Here is a 24,879-nt window from a genome sequence, read left to right on the forward strand (position 1 = left end):
CCCAGGTAGGAGGCGGGGAAATGAGGAAGCTTTATTGGTGAGGGGACCCATCTTAGATGAGGTCCATCAGGATGTCTTCCTCCATAACGCTGGGGGGCTGCAGGCCGGGCTGGGGGACTGGACCCCTGGGGCCTCCACTCAAGAGCATCTGACCTGAACAAAGGAAAACGTTGGGAGTGGGGGGTCAGACTCCAGCTCCAGCACCCACAGCTTCCCCCCCACCAAGTCTGAGGGGGCCCTTACCTGGCAGAGGGGCCCGTGGGGGAAGCTGTCCAGGCCAAGGCTGAGCAGGTGGCGGGTGCAACAAGGGAGGGCCCAAGGGTGGCTGGCCCAAGCCCTGGTGGGGGGGAGGCAGCAGGGTTGGGGCTCCTGGAGGCTGCAGGTGGTGGAGGGAAGCCTGGGGCGGCGGCCCCCCAGTCTGGGGCTGGAGGATAGAAAGACACAAGAGGACTCGATGACGGGCTGTGGCCTTCCCCAGACACAAGGCCACCCCCCCCTCCCACTCCCCCAAAACCCTGGCCAGCCCCTAACTCCCCGCCTGTAGCGCTCTCTCACTGGTGGTGGGGGTGGTGGGTTCAGCAGGAGGCTCCGCAACTGAGGGTTGGCACCCGGGTTCTGAGGCCGCAGGAGAGGCCCTGGAGGGGCAGCTCCAGGAGGAGCAGCTCCAGGAGGGGGTCCCCCTGGAGGGGGTTGGGCAGCACCAGGGGGAGGCTGCGGCTGTCCACCTGTCCCAGTCACTCCTACTCCTACCCCGCCTGGGGGCTGTGGCTGCGGCTGGCGGAGCTGGAGCTGGAAAGAGATTGAAAGATACAGTTGGTCAAGCCAAGCCTCGCTCTGGACCAAAGTGGGGGATCCAGGGCCCTCAGCCCTGCTCTGGCCTCACCAGGCTTTGGGGGGGCCGCTGCTGCTCCTCCAGGAGGGGGCCCAGTCCAGGTGGGGCCTGTGGTCCCCCCATCTGTAGGGAAATAAAAGTCATCAGAAGCTGGGCCTCCCAGCCAGCCCTGCATGCCAGGGCGCATTCAGTGAGGCTCACTGCAAACTCACCCCTCGAGGTGGTGGCGGTGGTGGCTGCTGTTGCTGCAACTGCTCCAACTTCTGTTGCTGCACCTGCTTGTGGTTTGTGATGACCTGGCGGATGCCATTGACGAAGCCACTTTGGTCATTGGGGATCAGCCCCATGAAGATTTTCTTCTTGGAGGAGTAGAGCAGCATGAGCACACGTACCTCACAGGGCGCCGTATGGTGAAAGTGGACGCAGCCAGCCTGCCAGAGAAGGGGAGAGCAGGGGGGCCCCACCCCAGGGGCTTCAGAGAAGCCCAAGAGTAGAGGCCCTACCCCCACCCAGAGAGCTCAGGCGGGGCTCAGGAGCAGAGGCCACTCTGTGGCCCATCCCCCACTCCTCACTGCCCACAGCTGGCCCACTTACAAAGCCATTGCCCATGATTCGGTAAAGGCCTTTGAGAGATTCCAGATCCTTGTTGGTGAAATGAAACTGGACCATTCTGGAATTTCTAAAGAGAGGACCCAGTGTGGTCTGCAAAAAAAAAAGACAGGAATATGTGCAGCAGGGGTTGGTGAGGGGCCCCAAGAAGAGGGACCAGAACAGACAAGCTGAGAGAAGGGACGAGGGCAGACAGGTAGCAGGGACCAGCGGAGGCCGTTGAAACATGGCCCAAGGGGGCCTGGGGTGGGCCTGCAGCTCAGGGAGAAGGGGAGCCCCAGGCCCTGCTCTCACCAGCAGCTGCTGTGGGATAAGCTGCATGATCAGCTTCTGGGGCCACTGCTCTGTCTTCCTGCAGAGAACAGAGAAGATCTGTGGTTCTCACCCCTCCCCTGCCTCCTGCCTCTCCTCCACTCCTCTACCCCACCTAGACCACCCCCCACACTCACAGGTTCTCTCCCTGGTTCACATAGACCTGGCAGGGCAGGGACCTTGTCAGCTTCGTGTTGGCATCCACTGAGGCCGGTTTGGGTTTCTGGAAGGCAGAGGCAGTGTCACGGGAGCCCCTCCTCCCTACCCATCTGCCTCACCCCTCTCCTCCAGACCCACCTACCTCCTGCCACTCAAGGACACCACTCCATGCCAGGACCTTGTTGGTGACTGACTGCTGCCCAGCCCCAAGTGCGGAACTCCCCAGCTGAGCCGGGCTTGGCCCACTCACCCCGGCCGCAGCCACAGAGCCAGCCTGCTCACAGGAAACAGGAGAGCAGAGGGTCAGCCACAGAGAACCCAGGACAGGGGACCCTGAGGGAATAGTATGTGTCAGAGAGCTCAGATAGGGCAAGCACGTACCATGGGGGGCCCTCCAGACTGGGTAGCAGAGGCCAGCCCAGACCCAGGAGCAACTGCTGCCACCAGGCTAGGCTGGGAGGCTGGGGGCAGCTTGGGAGCCCCAGGGGGCCCAGGAGGGAGCGGAGGGGCTGGAGCCTGGCTGAACGGGGGGCCCACTCCTGGGGCCGCTGTCTGCAGAGGGTTGATGGGTGAGACTGCCAGGAGAGAAAACAAGTTGCAGAGCAGGGCCCTGGGGTGCCTACAGAGGGTCCATCCCTCACGGATGACTCCTCTTCCCCACCCAGAATGCCCCCCCTCCCTCAATACTCACAGCGTGGGCCCAGTCCTGCCTTCTGGTTCTTGGCAGCATCCACAGCATTTTGAGCAGCCACCTGAGCTGCACTGAGATTACTGGACACCTGGAAGGAGGGGCAGACAGCCCTGGGAGCCCCCACTATCCCCAGACCCAGCCCCTCACCCCCTCTTTCCTAGATAACCCTGTTGCATACCTGGTAGGGCTGGGAAACAGGAGGCAGTGGCTGAGGGGGTGCAGCCGAGAGGGAGGTCCCAGGGGGTGGTGCTGGAGGTAGTGGCACGGGCTGCTTGGACTGGAGGGGGCCTGGGCCAGAACCTCCACCCACTGAGGGGTGGTAGGGCCAGAAATGCCAGAGGAAAACAAGCAACTTTAGCAAAGCACTCAGATGCTAGGCCCAGACCAGAAGCCATTGCCCACCTTGGACCCCACCACCCCCCGCAGGGTCAGGACCCAGCTGAGCCAGAACCAAGCTCCCCTTTGTTCCCCTTCTGCTCCTGAAGATCTTGGAGCTCACCAAGGAGCTGGGTCCCTGGTCGCTAATGCAAGGAATGGGGCCACCACCAGACAAGCACAGGAGCAGGCAAAGCCATCTGTCCTGCCCCCCCCACACCTACCACTGTGCTCCTTGGCACCGACCTGGCAGCACCAGGCCTCGCACCAGCACCATGTGCCGTGGATCCTGGCTCACATCCGCTGGTTGCGTCTCCAGGATCGCCGGCGGCGCCGCCTTCTCGAACAAGAGCCGCAGGGCCGGCAGCTTCCGCGGGGACACAATGGAGAAGTGGATGCCTCGCTGTGGGAGGGAGGAGACCCTCAGAGTCGGCCCCCAGCGCGGCCCCCACTGCGGCTCCCCCTGTCCGACTGCCCCACAGACCTCCCCGATCTTCTGCACCAGGCTCTCGGTGGTGTAGCCCGAGTACGTGGTGCTCTCCACGGCCGGCAGCAGGTATGGGGGAGAGTTGCAGATGAGAAGGCAGACCCGATGCGTCTGGCCACTGGGAAGGAAAAAGGGGGCTCAGCCAGGGAGCGGGGGAGCTGGGTCCCCCCATGCCTGGGCCCCGCCCCCAGCCCAACCTTGGCTCCCCAGCCCAGCCTGCCACGCCCCCAACTCTGGGCCCCGCCCCCAGTCCAGCCTCCCTAGCCCTCAGCCCTGGGTCCCACCCCTGGCTCCCCAGCCCAGCCTGCCCCGCCCCCACTCCAGCCTTCCCCCCGCCCCCAGCCCAACCTTGGCTCCCCAGCCCAGCCTGCCACGCCCCCAACTCTGGGCCACGCCCCCAGTCCAGCCTTCCCCCGCCCCCAGCTCTGGGCCACGCCCCCAGCCCAGCCTTCCCCCGCCCCCAGTCCTGGGCCCCGCCCCCGCTCACATCTGCTCGCGCATCTTCTTGAAGTCATCGAACAGCTGCAGGGCCGTGCTCAGCCCCTCCGCTATGAGACTGCAGCTCTCGCCGCCGCCTCCCATGAACCTGCAGGGAGCCAGGAGCCAGCTGGGCTGCCCCTCCGGCCCGGGGCCCCGCTCCCCTAACCCCCGGCCCCCTCCCGTCCCCGTCCCGCCCCGCACTCACTGGATGCCGTCCAGCCACGTGACAAACTCGTACGCGCTGCTGGTGGGCGCATGGCACTGCACGTAGGACTCGGGGGCGCAGTCCACGGTGTTGAACACCACCAGGCTGTACTGCGTGCCCCCGTACTGCGGACAGAGCAGGGGGGAGCTGCCGTGCTCACCTCCCGCGAGCCCGGCCCCCCCCAGAGCCCCCGTCCCTCCAGATCCCCTAGTCCCCACCCCCAGGGGCCCTCGCTCACGTCTCCTCCAAAGTCGGTCTCCGCCGGGGGACCTCCATTGAAGTACCTAGCGAGCGAGAATAGGCGCGGTCAGGGCAGCGCGAGGGAGCGGTCAGGAGTCAAGGGTCAGGGGGTGCGGGCCCCACGCGGGGAGGGGAGGGGCAGGGGTCCCGGCGGGGCCGCGCACGCACGCACACACGCACGCACGCACTCGATGGCCGGCAGCAGGTAGTGCTTCCGCAGCCCCTCGAAGTAGGGACCCAGGTTGGCCGTGCCCTCGATGACGAAGACCACGTCGGCCACCAGGCCTCCGGCGCGGGCCGGCCCCTCGGCCCCGGGCACCATCCCGAGCCCCGCGCGGCTGCCTCCGCCGCCGCCGCCTCGGTCCCCTCCCGTGGTCGCCGCGGCAGCCCTGGCCGCACCCTCGACGAGGCGCCGCCGCTCCTGGCGCGCTCCTGATGACGCAGGCGGGGCGGCCATGTTGGTGCGGGGCGGGCCGAGCGGAGGCCCGGCCCCACAAGCCAATCGCCGGGAGGGGCGGCCTCTCACGCAGAGGGTTGCTGGGTGACGGCACAGCTCGCCGGTCGCCATCTTGGAGCTGGGCGGATGCCCGCCGCTGAAGCGCGCCCCGGGGGCGGTCGCCCGGCAACGTCTCATCTCGCGATGCCCTCCCAAACCGGCGAGAGTCTCGCCGAGGAGGGCGGTCGCCTGGCAACGCGTCCTCCCTGCGCCGCCCTCGCAGGGCCCGACGTTCCCCGGGGCGTGCGCGCCCTGTGGTTGCTAGGCTCCCGCGTTCTCGCGTCCTTGGCCGGTTGCTAGGCAACTCCACCCCGACGCTCCCCGCCGGCCGCGCGCCTCCGCTCCCGCTCGGACACACACACGTGCTTCAGCCTCCTCGTCTTCCCCCTGTGGCCCGGAACAGGTGCCCGAACTTCTGAAGCTCCATCCTCCCCACCCCCCCGGGCAGAGAGAAGATGACCAGACGCATGGGCTGGGCAAGCCTGCGGTCCTAGGAAGCGGGGACGGTTGAGGGCTACGTCGGGGGCATGCTGAGTCCAAGATGTCTGAGATGGCTTAACAGGGATGAGGCCCGAAGACCCGAGAACCGTCTGGTGGAGAAGCTAACCCGTGACACAGCATCCAGGAAGAAAAGAAGGGGGTCCGGGAAAGACGTCACAAAGGGGGACCCCTGAGAACGCCGTGAAACTGAGTCAGGCTGAGAGACCTGTTTCGGCTGGAAGCCAGATCACAGAAGGTACAGAATGAAGGGAGAGGAGAAGAAATACAAGTATTGGGTACGGACGGCTTCTTCAAGAAGTTCAGGAGAAAAGGACAAAAAAGGTCGGACTGCAGGTAGCAAGAGAGATGGTACCTACTGAAGTCATCTCAAGGACATGTGGAGTGCTGCCCCAACTTATGCCCTCCTCGAGCTGTGCTACCCTGCCTCAGCCACGCATACACCCCTACAAATGCATCCCTTCAGTATTCGAGAATTCCACAATCCTTGTACCTGATCGTAATCGAGTGGCTCTTCACCTCTCCCTCTGCCTTCTTTTCCATAAGCCTTATCCTTCATTCTCACTGGACTTCCAATCCCCCGGCCCTGCAAGTCTCTCCTAGGCCATCTCCCCTGCCCTAGCCACGCTCTCATTTTGTCCCCATCTTGACTTGTTGATGAATCCATTTCACCTTGTTGCTCTTGCCCCCTAATATTACCAGTTACACCCAGACAAGCTTCAGCCTTGGCTCTCCCACTGTTTTTCACCTTTTTGCCTGCACAAGTGAGGCCAGTCAACATGAGCTCCCTCTTTTCCCCTCTTCCCCATCTATCGTTCAGGTGCTTTCTCCTCCTTCCAGTCTCATATGATGAAGCGGCCTTGCTCCTTACTAAAGTTAACCCCTCTTTTTCAAGTAATCCTATTCCATTCCATCTCCTCCAACAGATTGTCCCCTCTATCATCCTCACTCTTTCTATTGGCTTGTTTCCTACTGCTTATATGCACACCCATGTCTCTCCTGGAAAAATCTTCAGTCAATCCATCCCTGCTAATTCTCATCCGTTATCTCTTCTGCCCTTTGTAGCTAAAGTCCTTGAAAAGGCATCTCCAACAGGTGTACTGCTGCTCTCCCTTCTTAACCTCTTTCAGTCTGGCTTCTGATCTCATCATTCCACTGGACTCCACTCTCCACTCTCTCCAAGGTGACCAACGATCTCTTAGCTGCCAAACCCGCCAGCCTTTTCTCATTGTCCTCAACTTCTGCAGCCTTGGACACTATTGGTCACTCTCTCTCCCTTGACACTCTCTTCTCTCTAGGTTTTCAGAACACCACTCCCTGCTGGTTTCCCGCTTACCTTTCTGAACCCTCCTCTGCCTCTTTTGTTGGCTCCTCTTCCATATCATACCCTCTAACCATAGGTGTCCCTTGGGCTTCTGCCCTAGGACCTCTTCTCCTTTCCTTCTATAGTACTTCCCTCGATAGCCTCATCAGCTCCCACCTTCATGCTGATGATTTTCAAATCTACCTTTTCTGCCCCAGTATCTCCACTGCCCTCCAGTCTCACATCTGAGATCCAGTAGCTATCTTAAACTTAATACATCCAAATGAAGCCCCCTACCTACCCTGTGATAGGATCAGGGCAGCACACTGGGAACCACTCCCTTCATCTTGTGACTCGGGTCTGGCGCTGGCTCAGTTCCTTTTCTATTCAGTTATGGGCCTAGTGCAATTTCTTTGTTGAGAGAAAATTTTATTCAATTGTAGGAATTGAGGGAAAACAGTTTTGTATTGTTTGGTCCTAGCCCTGCATGGCTGGGAAACTGGACCCCTTCTTCCTGCTGCTTAGAGACCCTTAACCAAGGACCTAGGTTATGCTGACCAGAAACCCAGTCAGATTCAAAGACTGATGCCAGGAGTTGTGTATCTCAAGCAATCCCTCCCTATGTCTTATCTGCAAACAGACCCTGTATGGATTAGTTATTGTTTCCATGTATCTTTGATTGTACACAGACACTTGCAGGGTAGAGGGACATGCCTTTTTCTGATTTCAGGGAATTGCACCAGTTCACTCTCCCCCTCTCAATTTGCAAAGTCTGTGTTCTTTCCTCCAGTTAGAAATCAGATGACCTAATGTTATATACTGGTTAGTGGTTTCATTTTAATTAATTGGTATTATTTGATTGTTTTTAATGTATCCAAATCTGTCTCCCTGTTTTCAAGGTACAGTGCCAAAGCTGAGGAAGGCGATTGGTTCCAATTTGTTGGGAAATAGTTATGCATCACTTCCTTGGAATGCTCGGGAAGTTCAGACCTTTGTTTGTTCAGTTATTTCCCCTGCAAGGCCTGTGGCTGTAGAGGGTGCCACCATCCTTCCAGTCCCTCAGGTTCCCAACCTAGGAGGCATCCTGGACTCAACCTCTCTTACTCCACCCTCATATACAATATGGTGCCAAGGCCTGTCAATTTTATCTCTGCAGCATCTCTAATATACTTCCTTCTTTCTTCTGACTTGGCCCCTGGTTCGGACCCTGGTGTCACCTCATGCCTGGATTATTGCCGTGGCTACAGGTGGGCTTGCCTGCCTCCAGTTGGTCCCCACTCCAACCCATTCTCCATTCAGCCACCAACGTGATTATCCCAAAGTTCAGGTCAAACAATGTCACCCCCAATACACAATAAAGGTCTGCAGCTTCCTGTTGCCTCTGTGAGCAAATACATAATTTGGTGTTCAAAGCCCTTCAGAGCCCAGTCCCCTCTTGCTCCTATACTCCCCTTACACCTCACTCCACAATACATACTCTTTAGTAAAGTGACATCAGCCTCCTGCCTGTTCCGTAGACCAGATCCTACCTCCCCAGACCTGGATCGCTCTCAGACTTCCTTCAAGTCCCAACTAAAATCACACGTAATCCCTCTTAATTGCAGTGCTATCTCTCTGTTAATTGTAGCCCAGCAGAGTGCCCAACACATAGTAGGTACTTAATGAATGTTCATGGGAGTATTTATAGGCATCAGAGAAGAAACCAGTGGATAGGAAGAGACTGGAGATTAGAGAGATAGGGGTTGATAAAGCAATCTGCTAGAGAAAATGTGGAGGAGAGGGCTGGAAATACGCCCTCACTGAGTGCCTACCAGGCACTGTGCTAAGCATCTACAGATAGAATCTCTTTTGATCCTCACAGAAACGCTGGGAGGAAGGCGACACTATTTTCATGTTATAGTTGAAGAAACGGAGGCAGACAGACATTAAGTGACTTGCCTAGAGTCACACAGCCAGGAAGGCTAGGTTTGCACTCAGGCCTTCCTAACTCCTGGCCCAGCATTTTTGCCACCGGGACATCTGGCTGGAGAAAAAGAAAACTTTCTGGAGGAAGAGGGGTAGAGCTATATAAAGGAGAGGGAGAACGGTCACTTCAGGTGAAGTACTCCTCAATCACACTGGTCAGCCACAGGCTCCCCCTGAATCCAGGGGCCTCTCCTGCACCAGGAGAGACACAAGGGAAAATCTCACCTTCGGGGGCAACGGGCCCAGGCCAGGAGCCAGCTTAGCTGCCCTGGCCTAGATGTATCACAGCAGCCGGGGAAAACATCGGCCCTGGGACCCTAGGCTGGATGAAACCTCAGCTAAAGTCAAGCTCCCTTTACCATGGGATTGTTGGCTAAGAGAAAAGATGCCCGGCTTCCACCCTGGGCAGCCTTCCCCCAGAGCTCTGGACCCTCCGCCTTTCAGATTCAGAGGGGCGGTTCACAGGTTCCTTTGGGGGTCTCCAGGCCTAAATCACGCACGAGGGTGCGTTATCCCTGGGGCCATTCCCTGGGCTCAGGGATGGAGGGGCAGCTTCTAGAAAGGGCTTCGATGTCGGCCCGCGCTGCGGGAGAGGCCTTCCCACGGGCCCGGGCTTCGATCTCGGCCCGCGCTGCGGGAGAGGCCTTCCCACGGGCCAGGCTTCGATCTCCACCCACGCTGCGGGGAGAGGCCTTCCCACGGGCCAGGCTTCGATCTCGGCCCGCGCTGCGGGAGAGGCCTTCCCACGGGCCAGGCTTCGATCTCCACCCGCGCTGCGGGGAGAGGCCTTCCCACGGCCTGGGCTTCGATCTCGGCCCGCGCTGCGGGGAGAGGCCTTCCCACGGCCTGGGCTTCGATCTCCACCCACGCTGCGGGGAGAGGCCTTCCCACGGGCCCGGGCTTCGATCTCCACCCGCGCTGCGGGGAGAGGCCTTCCCACGGCCTGGGCTTCGATCTCGGCCCGCGCTGCGGGGAGAGGCCTTCCCACGGGCCAGGCTTCGATCTCGGCCCGCGCTGCCGGGAGAGGCCTTCCCACGGCCCGGGCTTCGATCTCGGCCCGCGCTGCGGGAGAGGCCTTCCCACGGGCCAGGCTTCGATCTCCACCCGCGCTGCGGGGAGAGGCCTTCCCACGGCCTGGGCTTCGATCTCGGCCCGCGCTGCGGGGAGAGGCCTTCCCACGGCCTGGGCTTCGATCTCCACCCACGCTGCGGGGAGAGGCCTTCCCACGGGCCCGGGCTTCGATCTCCACCCGCGCTGCGGGGAGAGGCCTTCCCACGGCCTGGGCTTCGATCTCGGCCCGCGCTGCGGGGAGAGGCCTTCCCACGGGCCAGGCTTCGATCTCGGCCCACGCTGCCGGGAGAGGCCTTCCCGCGGCCCGGGCTTCGATCTCGGCCCGCGCTGCCGGGAGAGGCCTTCCCACGGCCCGGGCTTCGATCTCGGCCCGCGCTGACGGGAGAGGCCTTCCCATGGGCCAGGCTTCGATCTCGGCCCGCGCTGCCGGGAGAGGCCTTCCCACGGCCCAGGCTTCGATCTCGGCCCGCGCTGACGGGAGAGGCCTTCCCATGGGCCAGGCTTCGATCTCGGCCCACGCTGCCGGGAGAGGCCTTCCCGCGGCCCGGGCTTCGATCTCGGCCCGCGCTGCCGGGAGAGGCCTTCCCACGGGCCAGGCTTCGATCTCGGCCCGCGCTGCCGGGAGAGGCCTTCCCACGGCCCGGGCTTCGATCTCGGCCCGCGCTGACGGGAGAGGCCTTCCCATGGGCCAGGCTTCGATCTCGGCCCACGCTGCCGGGAGAGGCCTTCCCGCGGCCCGGGCTTCGATCTCGGCCCGCGCTGCCGGGAGAGGCCTTCCCACGGCCCGGGCTTCGATCTCGGCCTGCGCTGCCGGGAGAGGCCTTCCCACGGCCCGGGCTTCGATCTCGGCCCGCGCTGACGGGAGAGGCCTTCCCACGGGCCAGGCTTCGATCTCGGCCCACGCTGCCGGGAGAGGCCTTCCCACGGCCTGGGCTTCGATCTCCACCCGCGCTGCGGGGAGAGGCCTTCCCACGGCCTGGGCTTCGATCTCCACCTGCGCCGCCGGGAGAGGCCTTCCCACGGCCTGGGCTTCGATCTCCACCCGCGCTGCGGGGAGAGGCCTTCCCACGGGCCCGGGGGGCAGAGGGTCCAACGTTTTCCGCCCGCTTTGCACGGGGTGCTTAGTAAACGCCTGGTGGTCCGCTCATTTCACGTGCACGGGTACGCCCGCGAGGGGCGCTGACCGAGATCGTACACGATGACCGGGGGCTCTGAGGGCACCTCGGGGGCCGCTGAAGAAACCCTTAATGACGAAATCAGCGCACGCGCACGTCCGTCCTCTCCGAGGAGGAACAAGCACGGACAAAGCGCGGCACCGCGTCCGCTTCGTAAACAGGGACGGCCGCGGGCGAGTGGGAGGGACCGGGCGCCAGTGACGTCACCGACAACCAGGGTGGTTGCCAGGCGACCCCTTCGGCCGCGGCCTCTCTGACCCAGCACTGCGACTCTACCCGGTGGGGTCAGGAGTTAGAGGCAACGAGCGCCTGGGGATCACGGGACACCCGGGAAGGGAGCTCAGCTCCGCGAAGGGCGACCGAGCACGTCCGGACGGCAGGACCGTCCGCCCTAGGGATCCAGGCCGCCGCCCTCTTTGTCCGGCCCGGTGGGCGGCGTGCACACCCTTTGGCAGCCCAAAGCGGGGCGGGACCGAATCGCCGCCATCTTTGATAGGGGCACACGCACTTCCGGCCACCGGGCGGAAACGGGGCCGCTCTCCGGAACCTAGTGGGCATCATCGTTCCCACGGGCCGAAGCGCGCGTGGCTGGTTCCTACGCGACCCCCGAGGGCCGGCATGGCGGAGGAGGGCGCCGCGGGCTCCGTGCACCTGCTCTGCCTCGCCGCGTCCAGTGGAGTCCCCCTATTCTGCCGGAGCAGTCGCGGGGGCGCCCCTTCTCGGCAGCAGGTGCGCCCCCTGGCGGCAGCGGGAAGGCGTTGGGGGGGGGGGGGGGAGGAAAAGAACTACAGCTTCCAGCAGCCGCCGCGCGCCCTGGAGCCGGGCCCAGAGCCTGCCGGGAGCTGTAGTTCTCGGGGGCACTTGGCTCTCCGCCTGACGCCGCGCCCCCTTCCAGCTGCCCTTCTCGGTCATCGGCTCCCTCAATGGCGTGCACATGTTCGGCCAGAACCTGGACGTGACGCTGCGCTCCGCGCGCACCGAGGACACGGCCGTGGTGTGGAGGACGTTCCACGACAGGTGGGCGGTGCCCGCCCCCTCCCCCTGGGCTGGGGGGCGGTGGGCCGGCCGGGGGCACCGCGGTGGGGGTCGCAGGGTCGTGACCCCTGACCCTCTCCCCAGCGTCACCCTCATCGTGCTGTGTTCGGAGCCTGGGCGCGCGGAGCTGAGGCTGGAGCGGCTGCTGGAGCTGGTGTTCGGGGCCATGGTGAGGGGCGGCCGGACGGGGGCGGACCCTCCCCTCCCGCCGCGCGGCTCGGGGTGCGGGCCCCTACCATGTCTGTCCCTAGGTCCTGCTGGTCGGCCTTGAGGAGTTGACCAGAATCCGCAACGTGGAGAGGCTGAAGAAGGACCTGAGGGTGAGGGGGCCCCCGGGGCGCGGGGGGCTCCGGGCCGCAGAGCGGGGAGGGCACCCCCGGCTCTGCCTGGTCCTTCTCTCCCCAGGCCACCTACGGCCTCATCGACAGCCTCCTGGTGGACACGGAGCTGGCCGGGGACCTGACCCAGTGCGTGGACTGCCTGGTTCCGGCGGAGGGGCCGCTGTTGCAGGTCAGGGATGGTGGCTTGGGCCCGGAGGGCGGGCAGGGCCGCCCCAGACCAAGGACCGCACCTACACCGGCCCTTCTCCTTCAGGAGGCCCTGGCGGGCTTCGCCGAGGAGATGGGCAGCGCCTTTGCCAGCCTGGTGGCAGGCGGCCGCGTGGTAGCAGGAACGGAGGGTTGGTGGCGCCTAGGGGCACCGGAGGCAGTGCTGCTGCCCTGGCTGGTGGGCAACCTCCCATTCCAGGCGGCCCGAGATTACCCCGTCTACCTGCCCCACGGGAGCCCCACGGTGAGTGAGCATCAGGGGGGGCCCAGGGAAGGGGTCTGGGGGGCATCTGCCCTCACCCCCTAAGCTGCCCTTTTGCCAGGTGCCTCACCGACTGCTCACGCTGATGCTGCTACCCGGCCTGGAGCTGTGTGTGCTGTGTGGGCCTCAGCCCCCTCTGAGCCAGGTGGAGTCTCAGGTGAGCCACTGGCCCATGGTCACCCAGGGGCCCCAGGGCTGAGCGTGGCACTGGCCCTGGTCCCCCCTCTTCTGTCCCAGGTCCTGGAACGCTGGTGGCAGCCTCTGCTGGAGCCATTGAGGGCCTGCCTGGCCCTTGTATCCCGGGGTATCCCTGCAGGCTTCCTCCTGCACCCTGACATTCTGGGGTAAGTGAGGGGAAGCCAGAACCTGGATGGCTTAAGCCTCTGCCCTAGGACCACAAGGTAACAGCGTCTCCCCCACTAGGCTCCTTCTCTTGCACCTGGAGCAGAGACGTGGCCTCTTCACAGTGGATCTCAGTGGAGAGGAAGGTGAGCCATGGGGTGACCAAGTATGGCATAGGAGGGGGCTCAGGAATGGGAGAGGGATACAGCTTTGAGGTTCTCCCTTTTCCACCCTAGGTCCTTCTCCCAGTACCCGTCGGCGCCTCCTACGCTCCTTCTATGTGCTGGTCACTGCCACCCACTTCCCCCCAGGTCAGCCAGGCCCAAGGCTTCCCAGACAGGGGAGGGAGAGAAGTGGGGAGCCCTGGATTCCTAGCCAGCTTTTCCCTTTTCTCCTCAGAGGAAAAGGCCGAGGAGCAGGGGTGCCCCACAGGGGTTCCACGGGCCTGTTACGTGGTGTCTGGGACAGCTGCAGAGGGTCAACAGGACCCCGGGGCTGGGCTCAGGCTGGTGGCAGTGCAGGCAGGGCCCCGCCGACTTCTGCTGCTGGTGAGGCCCCAGAGCCCAACACATGCCCTACGGGGCCTAGCCACTCGGACCCTGCAGGCTCTTACGCCACTCCTCTGAGCCCCAATAAAGTGTCCAGAGCCACCATTGCCCCAGCGTCTCATCTCTTTATTCGCTCACATTGATACATAGTGGGCTAGGGGCAGGGCAGAGGAGGGGACGGCTCGAGCCCCCTCCCCTCTGTGCTTCAGGAAAGGGAGCCCGGACACTGTAAACAGCAGCAGATCAAAAAATAGATACAAAAGGGCAAAGGGGACGGCCCTGGCCAGGGGGCCAGCTCCCCCACCTGGAGGCCGGGTCTGACTCCAGGTGCCCTTGTCCCCAGAGTTCTGGAGCCCCTGGCCCAGGCTCACAGAGAGCTGAGCCTATCACCACCCGGGGCCCACCCTCACCCCTCCCAGGCAGGGATGCCCACAGTCCAAGGTCAGAACTGCTCAGCCAACAGTTCACACAGGTGACGAGACACACTCTCCTTGCTGGTGCGGAGAGTCAGGCGGTACATCTGGGGGCAGAAGAGACAGGGAGGCAGGAGTAGGCTCAGGGAGAGGGCTGAGACCAGGGTGGGGGGCAGGGAGCAAGAACACAGGGCCACCCTCTCTCACCTGGGCCTGGGCATTGGGCTCCAGCCGGAGCAGGCAGCCGACCTGCAGAGCCTTGGTCTGCACGATCCCAGCCCCCACATAGTTCTCGGGGTTTGGATCCACATTGTCCAGAAGGGCTGAGCCAAAGCCCAGGAGCTGTGAACACAAAGGAGATAAATGCAGGGTGGCTCCTAGGTCCCAGACCCCTGACCTCAGAGGACCCTGCTGCCTCACCTTAGCCTTGGTCACCTCTGAATCCATGGGATGATTGGCTTGGAAGATTTTCTGGGCCTCCTGCTGGGGGCTGGAGATGATAAGAGACAGAAACCAGGCTGAACCCCCAGTAGGGCGGCCTTTGGGCTGCACATGTATACCCAACTGCCCACCCTGAACCCCAACCCTGGACCCTCAGCAGCCCCTCACAGGCTCAGCTGCTTCCAGCGCTGGAAGAAATCCTGGGCAGCCATCTCAGTGGGCTGGAAAAACTTGTTGATGGTCACTGGGAGCTTGAGCGTGAGGGCCTGAGGAGCTCCCCCATACCTGGCCAGGAGGAAGGCAGGGGAAGCTCCAGGCTGTGCACTAGGCCCAGCCCTGACCCCAGTGCTCTGCCCCCACATACATCTGTCCCTGTCCCCAGTGCTACCCCTACACCCAGCCCTCTTTCTCCCCTCCACATACCCAGCCCTGTCCCCAGCCCTCTCTCCCCTCACCCCCCACACCCAGTTCTATCCCCAGCCCTCTCTCCCTCTCTCTCTCTCTCTCTCTCTCTCTCTCTCTCTCTCTCTCTCTCTCTCTCTCCCTCTCCCCCCCACACCCAGCCCTCTCTCCCTTCAACCCACAGTCTGGGCACCAGGCCCAGGCCCAGCCCCAGCCCCTCACCTGAAGCGCACGGTCAGCAAGGGAGGTGTGAAGAAATCCCTCAGACACTCAATGTTGAGGACCTGCTGCACCTGTGCACCCCCATCCACCTGCCCTGGCACCCGCTTGGTCTGCACGACCAGCTGTGCACCCCAAAGATGTCAAGGAAAGAAACCTGGGCATGCAGCAGGGACTGGGGGAGATGGGCCTGAGGTGATGTCACCCAAAGGGGCCTTGGGCCTATAGATCAGGGAGAGGGTAGGGAGAGGTGGGGGGAGGGGGGTGCCACAGTCTTGAGGATATGAGTCTGGAGGTCCCCAGGGTGAGTAACAGTGGGACAGAAATTCTGGAACTGGACAGAGGTCTTGTTTCCGTAGAAGAGGTACATGCGGCCTAGGAAGAGATGAGGGCTCTGAGCGTGGTTTGGGGGGTAGGGGCCGCTGCCCTCCCTGCCCACCCCACCCAAACACCCTCCCACTCCCAGGCTCACACACCCAGGTTCTGCCGGAACTCAGACTTGACCCCGATCTGCAGCAAGGCGTTCTCAAAGAGCACTCCGTTGTTCCTGCACACAAACCTGCGGGAGGACAGGGCTGGCAGTGAGGCAGGCAGGTGGGGAGGGGGAGGGGAAGGGAGGGCAGGTGGGGAGGGGGAGGGGGAGGGGGGCAGGTGGGGAGGGGGAGGGGAAGGGAGGGCAGGTGGGGAGGGGAGGGGAGGGGAAGGGAGGGCAGGTGGGGAGGGGAAGGGAGGGGAAGGGAGGGCAGGTGGGGAGGGGAAGGGAGGGGAGGGGGAGGGGGGGCAGGGGGGAGGGGGAGGGAGGGCAGGTGCGGACGACCCCCAGCACTCACTTGTTCAGAAGCTCATCCGCCTCAGGGATGGGGACACCGGGGTCCTCCGCACCTGGGCTGGATGGAAAGAGGAGATGAGGTGGGAGGGGTGGGAACAGGCAGAGCAGCTCCCCCAGAAGAGACAAAAACAAAGCCCAGAGGGCTCCCCTCCTCCCGGGGCCTCCCCCTCGGCCCCCCAGTGCCCAGCCCCGCCCGGCCCTCCCCGTGCCCACCCCGCAGGCCCCAGCTCTCCGGCCCCCTCCCCCTTACTCAGCAGCTGGAGCCTGGTCGGCCAATAGGGCCCTAGGGCTCTCAGGGGCTGGGGGCTCCAGCTCACTGGGCCATCCAATCCCAGGACAGACACGGGAGAAGGACAGAGCAGGCAGCCAATCCCAGGGAGGCAGCGAGGCAGAGAGGAGAGCAGGCTGAGCACAGGGCTGACGACAGGAGGGGGGACAGAGGGGGCCAGAGAGAGGGCCTAGGACTCAGACAACAGAAAGGGGCGCGCCCGCGGGGGGCTCCATGGCAGGGGTCGCGGGGCTGCCGGGTACCTGAGGAAGGCTTCCTCGGGGCTGGGCCCCAGGCTGGGCGGGCCCCCCACGGGGCCGTCAGAGAACACATCCACCAGGAGGCTGCCAGCGCTGGGGGGCACTGGGGGGGGCCGCAGGGTGAGGGGCCGCCCGCAGCCCCAGGAGGTCGGCCGAGGGCGAGGGTGTAGACTGCAAAGAGAGGGTCCCCATGTTGCCCAGGGGGGCCGAAGGCAGCCTGCCCGTCTCCCCCGCCTCTCGGCCCGTGCCTACCCCAGCACTGGGGGCTGGCTCCACACCCCCATTCACATCACCCCCGGGCCCCGGCTCCCTGCGCCCCTCATCCAGGGTGCTGGCCGCCCCAGGGCCCTTCTTCCGCTTGAGCTTGGCAAGGATGGACGACTCCCTCTCTGGAAAAGGAGGCATCTCTTCCAGCACAGTGGCCTGTGGGGGCAGAGAGGGGCATATACACCCTGGCTGGCCAGGCACCCAGCACTGCCAGCTCCCGAGCCACCCCCTTAGCTCACAGTGAGGGCAGAGGGCCCACTGACCAGGACGTCGGTGCTGGCGATGGAGCTGAGGGTGAGGTACTCGACAGCGCGCTGCTGCAGCTCCACATCGGCATTGCGCAGCTGGGAGCCTGCGCGCAGCACGGCCTGGATGGTGGCCTTGGTCTCGGGGAACAGGTTGATGAACTTGATGTAGGTGGAGAGCAGCAGCGCTCTCGTGGCCACGCTGCACAGGTGGAACTTCGAATGCAGCAGCGAGAACTGCACCGGGGGGCTGTGTGCACAGGGCAAGAGGCACTAGTAAGCTTGCACCCTCCTGCCCCACCCAGCCCAAGGGCCCAGCAGCCCTCACCTGGAACGCGGGTCCCCAGCAATGAGGTTCCCAAACTCTCCAAGGATGTAGCCACCAACCTTCACCATGTTCTCGTGGCAGGCGGGGGCCTGGAGAGCCTGGGAAGGGAGAGGAGGCACTAGGGGAGACCACAGGAGGAGGTAGAGGGGAGGGGTTGAGAGTATGACCTGTGGGGGCAGGGGGTACAGAGGAACAGGGGGATGGCAGAAGGAGGCAGAGGCCGGGAGGAGCCTGACCTCGAAGACAGTCTTGGCCGCATAGCCCTGCACGTCGTCCCGGTTGGTGACGATCTGGAGCACACGGTACCACACCTCCTCACTCACGTAGTCGCCTGCGATGCGGATCAGGTTGAGGATGGTGTCCACATACCAGCTATAATCCACGGCATACTTCTCAGCCAGGATCGCCACCTTCAGCACCTGGCAAGGATGAGGCAGGTACCCCATGGGTGAGGCAGCCCCTAACCTTCAGCCCTTGGGGTCCCCGCCGGACTGGGGAGCCAGCTCACAATCTCCTCCCGGATGGCGTAGTCAGCTGTCTCCAAGTAGCGCAACATCTCTGATACAATCTGCTTTGCGTTGCTACGGTCACACATGGCGTAGAGGAGGTCAGCTGCCCTCTGTCTCACACTGACGTCACGCTCCGTCTGGGGCAGATGGGGAGCCAGTGAGGGCTGGGGCAGGAAACGCCAGGGGGCTGGAGTGGGGCGGAGGCTGTGGGGGACAGGGGCACTACCTTGAGGGCACTGATGACCGTGTCGATGTGGGTCTTGACAGCCTCATGGGAGAACTCGGAGCTGGCCAGCGTGCACATGCTCTCCAGGGCCAGGTAGCGCAGGTTAGTCTCACGGTGCTGGAGGAACTGGCCCAGCTGGTTGCAGGCCCGCACCAAGAGGTTGGGCTCACTGTGGGGCCAGGGAGAGAGGTGAGGGTAGCGACTCATCACGGCCCGGCCCGGCCTTCCCTAGCCCCCGGCCTGGGTAATCCCCAGACCTGTCATAGTGGATTATGAGGCTGATGGTCTCGAAGAGAACGGCGTTCTTGGCGTTGGAATGTTGCACCTTCTTTGACTTGGGGGGTTCCTGGGCCTTGTTCAGAACTGTTTCCAGACACTCCACCAGCCGCCCCTTCACCGCGGCATCCTCTGGGCCCCATGGGGAACAGGGAAGGATGACGGCCTGGCCCTCCCTGCCTGGCCCAGCTCAGCCCCAGCCTCCCCTGAACCTGGCCTCAAGGCATGACTCCCCTGACCCAACTCCACTCAGGCCACTGAGGCCCTAGAGGCTTCACCAAGCCTCTTCATCCCCATGCTCCTCCCCTCCAGTGGTCTGGTCAAGCTGCTCTGGAACCTTGCAGAACCTTCCAAGAACAGGGCCTACCTGGCGGTGCGTAACACTGCAATAAACGGAGCAGCTTCACAGACAACCACGGGGCAGGAACAAAATAGTAGGTGTAGTCCTGGAGGTCTGTGGAGGCTGAAGAGACGATCTGGGGGGATTGTGGGGGACAGAGATAAGATGGCAGCAGGGAGAAGGCAGGAGAGAGAGGGAAGGGGAGAAGGGAAGGAAGAAAGAAAGAGATGGTAGATGGAGGAGGGGAAGAGATGACAGGGAAGGAGAAAGAGACAGAGCAGGAGGGGAAGAGACAAGAGACAGAGAGAGATGGATGGGAGACGAGGTAGGGGGAGAGATAGCAATAAAGGGAAGAGGGACAGAGAGGTAGGGGAAGGAGTAAGGAGGGAGGAGGGGAGAGAGAGGGAAAGGGAGGGAGAGATAAAGAGAGAAAAAGAGAGAGAGAGAGAAGGCCGTGGGGGAGAGGGAGTTATGCCTCCAGCTTTCCTGTGCTCCTCCCCTGACCCAGGGTTCAAATACTCACTTGAACACTGCTGTTTTCAGAACCAAACTCTTGCTGGGCCCACTGAGGCAGGGCCTCTGGGGAGGGGAGTGTCAGACTGGTCCCTAGGAGAGGGGGAATGTGCGGGCGCAGCAGGAAGGTTCAGCAGCCAGCCTTTGCCCGTGACTGTGCCCACCCTCAGCCCAGTGACCATCTGGGCATGTCTCCCTCTCCTCTCTGCTGACCACCCCACAGCTTGGCAATTCTAGATCCTAAGCTGCCCACAGAGGGCTGGGCCTGCACACCAGGCTCTGCTGGGGGTGTATTTTCCAACCCCAATCCCTCACACCTCTACAACCAACAAGGTGCCCTGCTCACGTATGTGGAGGATTTATTCTGAGAGCGGCAGAGGACTCTGACAAGAGGGTTATCACCTGGACCCAGGAATCCAAGACCGGATGGTGGGGCCTGGCCAGCTGAGTTGTCCTCTGTCCTGAGATGGTCAGCCCCTGACTGCAGGCTGGCCTGGGGTAGGCTGCAAAGCCTCCCTGGTGAAGGGGTGCTTGTGAAGTAGGAGGAGATCGAGGCAGGGGCGACACAGCAGTGGGAGGGGAGGAGGAGAAGTGGAGGCAGGTAGAGAGACAGAGACAGAGAGAGGGCGGGGCGCCACAGCTCACCCGGCTCAGGCGAGACACGGCCAGCGAGACACAAGTCTTGAAGTCGTCTGGGTTCTTTTTGCACAGGCAGGTGATGAGGCTGACAGCAGCAGTGACCACTCCCTGTGGATGGAGGAGCAGGTCAGGAGGTAGAACTGGTCTCCACTCCTGAGCTGTGCACTCCCTGGGGGCCCAGGCGTCTCACCATGTGCTGGTCATTGAGGAGGTGCACCACACGGGCTGTCCACTCGCCCATGGGCACTAGGTCAGGCGAGGCCTTGTACAGGCGCAGCAGGCACAGGGCGGCACTTTGTTTGACACTGTCCATGCTGTCCCTGGGGAAGGGGGAGCAGGGCTCAGGGATCGCCCGGCTCCCCCATGCCCACACCCACCCCCCAGCCAGTCACCCCGCTCCCTCACCCTGCCACCAGGATCCGGGGGATGTCAGCAGCAAAGGCCTCGCCCATCTCGCGGCTGCCCACATTGGCAATGCAGTGCAGGGCCAGGCACATGAAGGTGGGATTCCGGCTGGTCAGGTCATTCTTAACCCCGTTGTTGATGAGGCGGATCAGCTCCGATGTGGAGTTCACCAGCACAGAGATGAACAGGTAGCCCTGGCCCAAGGAGGCTCACTCAGGTGCAGTCCTACTGCCCTGCCCCTGCAGGCCACTGTGCCCATGCCCGCCCCCCTGCCCCTGCAGGCCACTGCACCCATGCCCGCCCCCTGCCCCTGCAGCACCACCGCGCCTGTGCCTGCCCCCTTCCCCTCCCCAGCCCCCCATACTCACAATCTGCTTCTCTGTGTACTTGTTAGAACTGAGCAGGTTCACAGCCTCCATGTGGCCAAAGTCAATGTCGTGGCCCAGTAGGAAGATGAACAGCAGCTTGCAGACATATTTCTTCTTGCTGTACCCATCCAGAGCCTTGTCCCCTGGAAGGAGGGGACGGACCACCTGTGGATTCGGGCACCCAGGAGCCAAGCCTGTCTCGGTCCCCCCTCACCTTCCCAGTCCTTCCCACTCACCTTTGAACTTGGATCGGATGTTGGCCAGCTCCTTGTTGATCCTCTTAATCTCCGCCTCCTTGCTCTTACCTGGAGGTGGGGTGTAGATCCAGGCCTGAAATCTTCCCCTCCCCTCCCCCCAGGACCTCCCTGAACACCAGCTGGGGTGACACCCTGCCCATGTGGAAGGTGCATCCTCCATGTCCCTCACTGAAGGGAAAACCAGGGCCTGCAGCAGGGATGTGCCCAAGGTCACATGGCAAGTCAGGGGGCCAGAGTCTCCTCTTCACAGCCTGTCTGAGCCCCCGGACTGGCTAGCCCATGCCCTCTGCCCTGCCATCCTGGCCCAACAGGCCTGGAGTCAGGAAGACCACATCTGGCCCCAGACACATCCTAATTCTGTGCCTGGCCAAGGCGCTTGGCCGTTGCCTGCCTCAGTTTCTTCTTTTGTAAAATGGGGGTAACAAGAGCACCTCCCCCCAGGGCTGCTGGGAAGACCAAATAAAATATTTGAAAAGCACTCCGCACAGGACTTGGCACACACTGGGGGCGTTCGCTGCTTCAGTCATGTCTGATTCTCCATGGCCCTATCTGGGGCTTTCTTGGCAGGGACACCGGAGGGGTGTGCCACTTCCTTCTCCAGCTCGTTTTACAGGTAAGGAAACTGAGGCAAACAGTGACATGCTGCCCACCCAGGGTCCCCCGCACTCCTCGGCCCCCCTCCCCAATAGTGACCCTCACCCCCGGACTCGGTCGGGGGGGCCGTCTGTGTCAGGGCACCCCCAAGAGGCCTCCCCTGCCTGCGCTCCCGGTGAGGGCGCCCCCCATCTGTACCCAGGCACGGTCCTCAGGCCCTGCCCCACCCCGCAGCAGGCGGGGATCTGGGTCCCAATCCCGGCTCCGCCGGAGTGACCTTGGGCAAGGCCTCACTTTACGACACGGGGGCCGGCCCAAATGATGGGGGGCCCCGCTCGGGGAGGAGGGGGGGAGGGGCGCCTGCAGCACTAGGGAGCCTCAGCAGCCTCCGGAGCACGACCGAGCCGGCGTGGCCCCGCCCCAGGCCCCGCCCCGCCCCCGCCCCCGCCCCGCTCACAGTTGCGGATGTCCGAGATGAACACTGCCAGGCCCCGCATGCCGTCACCCTTGGACACGGCCGGCATGACGGCGGCGGGGGCCCCGGGGCTCCGGAGCCGGGCCGGGAGCGCTGAGGGGCGGGGACGGAGCCGGAGCCGGGGCCGGGCCGGGACCACCGGACGCTCCTCTCCTCGGCGCTGAGCGAGAAAGGGAGGGACCGCGGCGGACAGGCAGGCGGGCCGCGTCGACGCCCCCTCATTGGGCCCCCGCCCCCGCGCCTCGCAGCGCCTATTGGCCGTCACCGCTATCGCCCCGCCTGTCCCCTGTCCCGATTGGGGCAAGCCTACGTCGCGCAGAGCCGCCTCCGCCCCACCCGCCTTCCATTGGCCGAGCTAGGCCGCCGTTTCCGCCCGGAGGACGGGGTCGGGGAAGCGGGAGGACGTAGGGGGAAAGGGAGGGTAGGGGCGTTGCCTGGGAGACGGGTGGAGTTCGCCTCCGCGCAAAAATCCCGCCCCTGATCTCCCAATCCTCGTTCCTATTGGACGAGCCTGATAAACTTCCGCCCTTGCTGGCGAATGTACGCAGAAAATGGGACGTGGGGGAAGGGAAGAAAGCTCCAGACCAATCGAGACGCAGGTCTACCAGGACACTTCCGGGGAGTGGAGGAGCCCCGGAGGCATCCGCTATTGGCCGAGAGGCGGAGCAGCTGGGATAGTGGGATGAGAGCCGCAATTCCCTGCTGCAGACGTGGGTTGGGGCACGGGAGGGTGCAAGGACTCCTGTGGATTTCTGAGCAGTCTTCGGCGACGTTCCCCACTATCGACCGTGAACCTGGCCTCCGTGGGCTCGGGAAATAATGCCTGACACTGGACGTTCTGAATTCAGGGGGGAGTATCTCCCCCAAGAGTCCATGGACTTTTCCAACGTAGCTGCTGAGAAGGCGGCCTGGGAGAGTCCATTCTGAAATATAGGGGAGGATGTGTTTCCTACCCCCCCCCCAAGAATTCTTGGACTGCTCCCTCAATAGATTTTGGGGAAGCTGGAAGACTTCATGACGGAATATGGGGGAGGCGGTGTCTCCTACCCCCCAAGAGTCTGTGGACTGCTCCGTCAATAGTTTCTAAGAAAGTCTAATCTGAATTTGGGGGGAAAGGTAGAAGAAAAAGGCAGGGAGAAGATGCCTCCCCTACTCGTAGGGATACATAGGCTGCTCCATCGAGAGTTTCTCAGTGGATGGGAAGAGTCCATTCTTAATTATGGGGGGAAATATCCCCATGATTCTGGACTGGGCTCTTGAGAGTTCGGCAGGTAGGGGCAGCGTCCTCCTAGGTGAAGCCCACCTCTCCCTCCCTCCACGACACCCTAATCCTAGCCGGACCGGGAGAGTCCATTCTAGGGGGGTCGGATCGGACCGACCGGGACAGTCCTCCCGAGGCTTGCAAGGAGCCAATTCTAGCTATATACGTGCCCAGCCCAGTGCCAAGCCCTGGGGATACAAGGGAAGGCCCCAGTCTAATGGCGGGGTGGGAGGGGGTGGGGCCGTCCACGTAAAAGACGCGTTCAGAGCAGACGGAAGGCGAGTGATGCCAGGCAAGGTGCCCCCCTCTGCACCCCCACCCCTCCCAGCTCAGATCTGCCACTGTGCCTGGACGGGTGTGCCACTCACCATGGGGGTGACCTTCAGACCCTCATCGTCCATCGTGCCCATGGAACAGGACTCCTGACTACCCCTCCTCTCGATCCAGCTACACACGCCCCCCCCCCCCCAAAAGATCAAAGGCGAAAAGAACCCATGTGTACAACATTTGGTACAGCTCCTTTCCCAGTAATAAGAAAACTGGGAACTAAGGGAATGGTGGTGTGTGAATGGAATGGAATATTACCGCAGAGTGGCCCATGGAGCAGCAGCTCCAGAGAAAACCTGGGTGGCACTGATGACCCACTGGGTAGAGTAAAGCCAGGGGCACTGGTAGAACAATCCACACAATGATTTCATGCATGCAGAGGGCTTCCAGAGGCTTTGGAACTGTGACAGCGCAAGGAGTAAGGAGCTGGAGTCCCCAGGACTGAATCTGGAGCCCACCATCCACCGCTGGCCGGAGAGGTGCTGGACTGAGAAGTCATAGGTGAGGGACAGCAAAGGTGCAGCTTCCACAGGAGGTTATTGGTAGCTGCTGAGTCATTGAGAATAAGTCAGATAAGAAGAAGGCCAACAGAGAACTCAACCAACCAAAAGACAGGCAGTGGCCTTCAGAAAATTACAGAGCTTTGGATCAAGGAACCAAGTCTACAGCTGGCTGAAACTAACCAAGAAAAATGACCTAGAGTGACCTGGAGGAGGCTTCTGTTTACTGCCTTTGCTTAATGAACCTCATGCAGATAAACAGACACACCCCCACATAAAATTATCCCTCCATTTTCTGATCATGGGTCCTATGTTAAAGCATGTTTGGGAGGGGGGATCACACTAAGGGGGGTTATGTAATGGGTATATGGAGAAGATGGTGACCTAACAGAGAATGGAGAGGATCTGTCTTGAACTAATGGTAATACATCTCATCTCGCTTCTGTGTTCAGTGTTTCCTCCTCCTGAAAAGAAGGTGGGGCCCGCTTTGGCCAAAGTGTTCCATTCCTCTGAACTCTGCTTTGATAAATCTTCCTTGATACCTTTTTAGTGTCAAGAGCGTTTCTAACAAATACATTTTCAGGCACAGTCAGTGTAAGGATTTGTTTTGCTAGACTGTTTGCGTTTATGCTGAAACGTTTCCTTTTTCTTACTCTGGTTGTTGTTCGATTGAAGAAAAGGGACAGATTATAAATGCATATAAAAATAAATAATTTTTTAAAGAGCGTAAGATCCTTGAGAGCAGGAACTATCTTTTTATTTTTGTAACCCCATCTGTCCGGGATTCTCTCACCATGGGTGGAGATCAGTGCAGAAGCTTACATCCAAAGCAGCCAGAATTAGTAAGAGGCAGAGAGAAGAGAGCTCAAGCCTTTGGACCTTTC

General features: G+C 62.2%; 3 protein-coding genes and 1 long non-coding RNA gene across 6 annotated transcripts; 2 read left to right on the forward strand and 2 right to left on the reverse strand.

Moving 5' to 3' along the window:
* Window positions 1-11: 11 nt before the first annotated feature.
* On the reverse strand, window positions 12-4,863 carry MED25 (mediator complex subunit 25). Of its 2 annotated transcripts, XM_072607253.1 has the most exons (18): window positions 4,579-4,861; window positions 4,389-4,434; window positions 4,151-4,275; window positions 3,953-4,051; window positions 3,463-3,583; window positions 3,225-3,381; window positions 2,782-2,912; window positions 2,604-2,691; window positions 2,294-2,487; window positions 2,055-2,186; window positions 1,891-1,976; window positions 1,736-1,793; window positions 1,427-1,534; window positions 1,045-1,263; window positions 884-955; window positions 556-789; window positions 244-424; window positions 12-153 (listed from the first exon to the last, which is right to left on the reverse strand). In XM_072607253.1, the coding sequence occupies exons 1-18, from the start codon at window positions 4,845-4,847 to the stop codon at window positions 53-55; spliced, it is 2,421 nt and encodes an 806-aa protein (XP_072463354.1). In that variant the 5' UTR covers window positions 4,848-4,861; the 3' UTR covers window positions 12-52. The 2 variants fall into 2 exon arrangements, with proteins under 2 accessions (XP_072463354.1, XP_072463355.1); XM_072607254.1 differs by lacking the exon at window positions 884-955 and having other exon boundaries at window positions 4,579-4,863.
* On the forward strand, window positions 4,842-8,071 carry LOC140503362 (uncharacterized). The gene is made up of 2 exons (XR_011966782.1): window positions 4,842-5,720; window positions 7,587-8,071. It is a non-coding gene; the product is annotated as an uncharacterized lncRNA (long non-coding RNA).
* Window positions 8,072-11,036: 2,965 nt separating this feature from the next.
* FUZ (fuzzy planar cell polarity protein) lies at window positions 11,037-13,740 on the forward strand. 2 transcript variants are annotated; one of them, XM_072607275.1, is made up of 11 exons: window positions 11,046-11,627; window positions 11,794-11,915; window positions 12,018-12,102; window positions 12,185-12,253; window positions 12,339-12,443; window positions 12,528-12,725; window positions 12,805-12,900; window positions 12,981-13,087; window positions 13,167-13,231; window positions 13,322-13,396; window positions 13,485-13,740. In XM_072607275.1, exons 1-11 carry the CDS (start codon window positions 11,517-11,519, stop codon window positions 13,709-13,711), a joined length of 1,260 nt encoding a protein of 419 aa, XP_072463376.1. In that variant the 5' UTR covers window positions 11,046-11,516; the 3' UTR covers window positions 13,712-13,740. The 2 variants fall into 2 exon arrangements, with proteins under 2 accessions (XP_072463375.1, XP_072463376.1); XM_072607274.1 differs by having other exon boundaries at window positions 11,037-11,627; window positions 12,185-12,443; window positions 12,805-13,087.
* On the reverse strand, window positions 13,739-22,110 carry AP2A1 (adaptor related protein complex 2 subunit alpha 1). Its single transcript, XM_072607271.1, is given in 24 exon segments — window positions 13,739-14,153; window positions 14,254-14,388; window positions 14,467-14,536; window positions 14,656-14,772; window positions 15,112-15,234; window positions 15,393-15,483; window positions 15,585-15,667; window positions 15,939-15,995; window positions 16,469-16,563; window positions 16,565-16,636; window positions 16,718-16,888; window positions 16,996-17,227; window positions 17,306-17,403; window positions 17,542-17,724; window positions 17,814-17,951; window positions 18,041-18,209; window positions 18,298-18,448; window positions 18,684-18,792; window positions 19,815-19,916; window positions 19,999-20,128; window positions 20,214-20,407; window positions 20,582-20,724; window positions 20,818-20,886; window positions 21,890-22,110. Coding segments are annotated over 24 exon segments (2,877 nt in total). The 5' UTR covers window positions 21,957-22,110; the 3' UTR covers window positions 13,739-14,075.
* Window positions 22,111-24,879: the final 2,769 nt, after the last annotated feature.

Source organism: Notamacropus eugenii, chromosome 5 (genome assembly GCF_028372415.1).
Source record: "Notamacropus eugenii isolate mMacEug1 chromosome 5, mMacEug1.pri_v2, whole genome shotgun sequence".
NCBI classification, from domain to species: Eukaryota; Metazoa; Chordata; class Mammalia; order Diprotodontia; family Macropodidae; genus Notamacropus; species Notamacropus eugenii.